This window comes from Suricata suricatta, chromosome 2 (assembly GCF_006229205.1).
Source record: "Suricata suricatta isolate VVHF042 chromosome 2, meerkat_22Aug2017_6uvM2_HiC, whole genome shotgun sequence".
NCBI lineage: Eukaryota > Metazoa > Chordata > Mammalia > Carnivora > Herpestidae > Suricata > Suricata suricatta.
Window position 1 is genome coordinate 160,070,233 of NC_043701.1, and position 1,065 is coordinate 160,071,297.

Consider the following 1,065-nt stretch of genomic DNA (forward strand, 5'->3'; position numbering starts at 1 on the left):
GGCGGCCGGCGGGGCTGGGATTGGGGGTCTGGGCTAGGGGAGGGGTCTGGGGACCGCGGGAGGGGCGGGGGCGGCCGGCGGGGGGCGCTTCCCTCATCCCCCGCCTGACCCCTTGCGCGCTCTGGGGGTCTGGACCCGTGGGGATGGGGGGCGTCTCGGACTGGAGCTTCCCGGACCGCGGGGTGCCGCCGGGGTCGGGAAGTGCCGGGGTCTCCTTGGTGCGGCCCGTTCGGCTCACGCCTCAGGCTAGGCGGCAGGTCTCCGAGCCACCTACTGTGTGTTTCGGCCACGTGTGTCCCCTGGAAGTGGCCGCTAACGCAGGAGTGAATGGCTGTGCGCTAGGCTTTCGGGCAATGAGTGCGTGTGCGACGGCGACCCGATCTCCCCACCACTTTTCTGCTGAGTAACCCCTCTTGCCAGTGTCTGTCTGTCCTGTCGCCCCCAGTCTCCAAGAAGACCCTGAGAGCGAGAAATGTCCCCTCCCCCATTATCACCATCACCCCTGCTCTGTCCCACGTACACTAGCCTGAAGTAGCCACCTATGTGGGAGAGGAGCCCAGAGATCCTTGGAAGGACCCTTTGTCGCTGTGGCTTCCCCAGAGCAGCAGGCGGAGGGGGGGCAAAAATAATTTCTGTCCCCTGCTTTTCCTGGGGAAGAGACTGAGATCCAGGCCGCCTAGCCTTTCCCTTTCAGAGTCTCATTATTTGTGCACTTAGGCATTTACACACCTACTGTATACTAGACATGCACTGGTGCTTGTTGGTAAATGTGAGCGGGGAGTACGGGGAAAGGGGAAACCAAAGAAGGTAGGGACTTGTCTAAGCTTCTCCGAGCCCCTCATTTCTTCCCCCAAGGGGCTTCTGGAACCCCTGAACCATGGTGCTTCCTTGGGAGCAGCTTGGGTGGGCAGAGTTGGCCTGGGACACATACTTCTAAGAAGCAGGTGGGACCACTGATGCTCTACGCAGCTGTTGCCTCCACCTATGACCTCCCCTGCCCCACTGCCCCCACCTTGTGTCTTTGGGGGTTGGACTGGAGGGGTTGCAGTGGTACCAGGAAGCCAT

General features: G+C 61.8%; 1 protein-coding gene across 1 annotated transcript in view; it reads right to left on the minus strand.

Moving 5' to 3' along the window:
* FGF8 (fibroblast growth factor 8) overlaps nucleotides 1-1,065 on the minus strand; it is a 6,914-nt gene extending 5,849 nt beyond the window's left edge. Inside the window, exon 1 of the mRNA XM_029920291.1 lies at nucleotides 1,013-1,065. Within this exon, the coding sequence (XP_029776151.1) occupies nucleotides 1,013-1,065 (53 nt within the window). The remainder of the gene's footprint in view (nucleotides 1-1,012) is intronic.